This window comes from Littorina saxatilis, linkage group LG9 (genome assembly GCF_037325665.1).
Source record: "Littorina saxatilis isolate snail1 linkage group LG9, US_GU_Lsax_2.0, whole genome shotgun sequence".
Lineage (NCBI taxonomy): Eukaryota > Metazoa > Mollusca > Gastropoda > Littorinimorpha > Littorinidae > Littorina > Littorina saxatilis.
The window spans coordinates 10,941,325-10,945,652 of record NC_090253.1 but is presented as its reverse complement, the minus strand read 5'-3'; the positions used below and the strand labels follow the sequence as shown (position 1 = coordinate 10,945,652).

The window sequence follows — 4,328 nt, the reverse complement described above, 5'->3', positions numbered from 1 at the left end:
AGACACCAGAAAGCGTGATTGAAATAAATTGCAAAATTACAGAGGCACCTCAACAATTTGCGGGTGTTACCCAGTATCTAAGATGGTCTCCTTTACACTTCAGGTGTTACCACCATGTTAACTTGACTTGGACAGACAAACAAAGCCTAAGGACAGACTAGAGGCTTCTAGTTCCGACATCTTTACTCTCGAAGACGACAAGGGGAACAACTCATGATAGGGCGGAGCTAGCTGCAACATAGCCTCCCATGCGTATATATGCAAAACACAAGTATTAAACATGGATACGGAAATGGACCTCAGTCCATCAACAGTACCCACTGGAAATTCTTCACAGGCACACACACACACACACACACACACACACACACACACACACACACACACACACACACTTTTCTGAGTACTGACACACGAAGGGACAGGAGGACAAGTGTTCTCCCCTTCTTTTCTTGTGTCTAGTAATCGGTGAGATCACCATCGTCCAGGTTATCACACATGTGTTGCCAGACACTTGCATATGGTGGGTGTAGGTGTCAGTTGTGCATCTGGATGTCATTAATCACGTTCCAACTCAGATCTTCAGACTCGGTTCTAAAATGGGGCTTCAAATGATAATTTGAAAAAAGAAAAGTATCTTGTTCTTGTTGAAAATCAATACATACGCAAAATATACAGAATGTTCAGACTTGGCATTACACCATTGAAGGTAAATAAACTGCGCTATAATCCCGAGTGCGTTAAATCCAGAAATTGTACATTTTGTAAATCAACGGAAGAAAAGTCTGAAAACGAAAACCACTTTAAAATGCCTAGCCTACAATGAAATTCGAAAAACGTACATAAGTGCTTGTTTTGACCTTGATCAGTTTTCCAACTCATCAGTGTGCATTGTGACAACAAGCTATCACTGATGCATTGTCAAATTACGTGTTCTACGCGTTAAGACATAGAGAAAAACAATTGTGAAAAAGACTGATGTGATTGAATAACGTAACTATCCTTGTCTTTATCTTGCTGTTTTTGTTTTCTCTTTTTGTTTTTGTTCCATGTGTTGCTTTGCTTCCTGACGGTCAAGTTGGCGTCCACATTGTTCACCTGTGAATGTTTTTCTCCCCCCTTGTACATACACATAGTGTTTGTTGAAATAAACATTCGCCTTCACCTTCGAATTTTTTTTTATTTTTTTAATTTTTTTAGTTTTATTTATTATATGAGCATATATCATGATTGTATTGATTGTATTTATTGTTCAAAATGCCCCCATGGGTTATGGACTAATAAACTTGAACTTGAACTTTGCCTCATACAATCTGACTTATTTCCAGTTTAAGCACTAATTCCTTTTGTCTGAAAGTTGTCAAAAACAATCCATTGATTAGTACAGTAAAACATCCATCCATATCTCTCTCTCTCTCTCTCTCTCTCTCTCTCTCTCTCTCTCTCTCTCTCTCTCTCTCTCTCTCTCGGTACTTCCTCTTTCTCTCTTTCTCTCTCTCTTTCTCTCTCTCCCTCTCTCTCTCCCTCTCTCTCTCTCTCTCTCTCTCTCTCTCTCTCTCTCGGTACTTCGTCTCTCTCTCTCTCTTTCTCTCCCCCTCTCTGTCTCTCTGTCTCTGTATCTCTCTCTCTCTCTTTCTCTCTCTCTCTCTCTCTCTCTCTCTCTCTCTCTCTCTCTCTCTCTCTCTCTCTCTCTCTCTTTCTTTTTTTCTCTGGTTGAACTGAATGCAATGTTTGACATTCAAAACATGTACGTCTAGTTTTTGATTTTTTTAAAACAGAGTTTACCCAAATCATCAGATCAGACGTCTTCCTCCGACTTGCGACACAGAGTCACCGCACTTTACCCAAATGCTCTCACTCGTATATACTCAGTGCCTTCAGTACACTACGCCAAAGGCATTATACCTGGTACATCACGGTACAAACTGGTACCTGGTCCTGGACAGGAGAGCGACTTCGGGGATGACTTTGTTCAAAACCACGTGATGGTCAACCTGGAAGAACTTGGAAACAGTCGTCAGGAGGCCATGTTCATCCTGTCTCGGGTCAGTGTCGGCAACTGCTGTAACAAACCTTCATACTATGCAGCAGCTGCTCAGCACCTAGGACTGTCAGACCTCGAAACTCATCTAAGAAATGAGGAAGAAGATTCTCGGGGCGAAACAGATTTTCTGTTGATCCACCGACAACACGGGATTTTGATAGGGATAATAAAGCCTGTCGGACAGATCCAGGCGTGTCCACAGAACCCACAGCCCCCGGCCGATGCTTACGTTGCCAATGTGGTGGTGAAGGCGGTCGAGCAGCTGGACAGGTCCGAGAAAGTAGTACGGCATCTTGTATTTGACATCCAGCCGGGCCTGACTGTGAGGAAAACTCTCTTCCTGCCTTACGTCTCCTCACGGCAGCTGCAGCGGGTCTTGGATAATGCTCCATTGTTACGACAGGTATTCATTAACACAAAAACAGTCACAAAGCAGCAAGCCGGCACAGGAAACAGACATTAAGAAGTAGTTATATGTGCGGGGGTGAAGTTCACGCATGTGTGTGTGTGTGTGTGTGTGTGTGTGTTTGTGTGTGTGTGTGTGTGTGTTGGCGTGTGTGTGTGTGTGTGTGTGTGTGTGTGTGTGTGTGTGTGTGTGTGTGTGTGCTTAATACAATGTACATGTACGTAAAACCTTTACAACATTGCGTTTTACCTACGCACACAATGATAATTTGGTACATATCTTTCCAAGACTGTCTGTGGAAGCCTGTTTGCGGCCAATGCAGTGGAGGCCGTCCAGCTGTGCTGTTGCTCTGACCAATTGTCCCAGCCTGCATCGTACTGGCACGTGACACCCGCCGTGTTATCACAGCTGAGGACCTGGTGGCAACACAGGATGGCCTATACTGAGGACACTCTGCTCACTGATGAAAAGTATCTGGACATCGTGGCCAGGTGGGTCTTAGGTAATGTGTTTTAATAGCAAGGAGTATCACATGCTAATGTCATACAAATAATAGTGTTGATACTGTCTCTGTTGTTGTTGTTGTTGTTGTTGTTGTTGTTGTTGTTGTTGTTGTTGTTGTTGTTATTGTTGTTGTTATTGTTGTGCTGAATTGATTGAATTAGTTTAGTAAGAACCGCTTTCGCCGATCTGCGAAATCCCTTCAACAAAAAAATCCTATTTAGCACAGAACAGGGTTCGTACAGGTCATGGAAAACCTGGAAAGTCATGGAATTTGATTTTTAATTTTCCAGGCCTGGAAAGTCATGGAATTTCAATTCAAGCCATGGAAAGTCATGGAATTTAACAAAAATAAGAAAGAAAAAAAATTTAACCTTTGCCAGCCAGCGGCGATTTGCGTCGCCAGCACAAGGCTTGTTCGTATGACCAACTTCTTGTTCGTATTTGCATACGAGAATAATGGTATTTTTAACGGCACTTGAGCCAAAGCGAGGCTCACTTCCTTCCGTTATCTTGTCGTGTCGTCTGCGCTGCATTTGAGTCGGTTTCGTCGAAGTTTTCTGCTTTTGTTTTTGCATCGATAAAGTACTTTAGCGCTTCGACTAGCAAAATGGAGGATGATGAGTTTGAAACTTTCTTTCGAGTTGTTTCTTGACAACAAAAAGTATGTGGAATTGGAACGAATTACCGAGGAAGATCTTCGCAATGAACTGTGTATCGCGATGAAAAAATGACAGTTCGTCAAGTCACAGTGACGGTTACGAAACGGAATTTACGAAAGTGCAGATGGATACAAACAGTGGCTGGTCCAGTTAGGACCAGCAAACATTACCGATAATCTGACTAGACTGCGTAGCAAATGCTTGACTTGCTTGTCGAAGAGACACTGCGTAGAAACTGACTCACATTCAGTGCAAAGCAAGCCAGTGTCAAAACTGGCAGTGACAAGACGTAAACAGTTTGCGTGTTCGGAAATGGCAACCTGTGGATCTAGTCATGGAAAATGGTTTTTTTTTTCTTTAATATTTTTTTTTCCTGGTTTTTTTTTACAACACATTATACATTACATCACAATTCACATCGCCACATTCATACCTACAACATGCATAAAAAGAATGATCTAGAACAGAGAGAGAAGTAGAGAGAGAGAGGGAGAAAGTTAAAGAGGCACTGTATAGGACCGTTTGACTACAACAACTACTAGACCTTTAAACAATATTGATTGCTACAAGATTCAAGTTTACAACAGAATATATATCAAGATACTGTTAACGAATTAGGGAGGAAGAGTAGAGCCTAGTACTGGACAGTTTTCATGAAACCAGGTTAGAATATGGTTGCCAGAGGCGGTCAAACTTATCTTCTGCTAATCCCCCC

At 42.2% G+C, this 4,328-nt stretch overlaps 1 protein-coding gene across 1 annotated transcript; it reads left to right on the top strand.

Moving 5' to 3' along the window:
• Positions 1–280: 280 nt before the first annotated feature.
• Positions 281–2,966, top strand: LOC138977088 (uncharacterized). The gene is made up of 3 exons (XM_070349998.1): positions 281–313; positions 1,779–2,447; positions 2,739–2,966. Exons 1-3 carry the CDS (start codon positions 281–283, stop codon positions 2,964–2,966), a joined length of 930 nt encoding a protein of 309 aa, XP_070206099.1.
• Positions 2,967–4,328: the final 1,362 nt, after the last annotated feature.

What these genes read in the sequence shown, in the direction of transcription:
- LOC138977088 (XM_070349998.1), top strand. Translation starts at nt 281, where the DNA reads ATGGATACGGAAATGGACCTCAGTCCATCAACA. An exon ending in TGGACCTCAGTCCATCAACA is followed by an intron (nt 314 to 1,778) that starts GTACCCACTGGA and finishes TTTTTAAAACAG; the next exon opens with AGTTTACCCAAATCATCAGA. An exon ending in ATGCTCCATTGTTACGACAG is followed by an intron (nt 2,448 to 2,738) that starts GTATTCATTAAC and finishes TATCTTTCCAAG; the next exon opens with ACTGTCTGTGGAAGCCTGTT.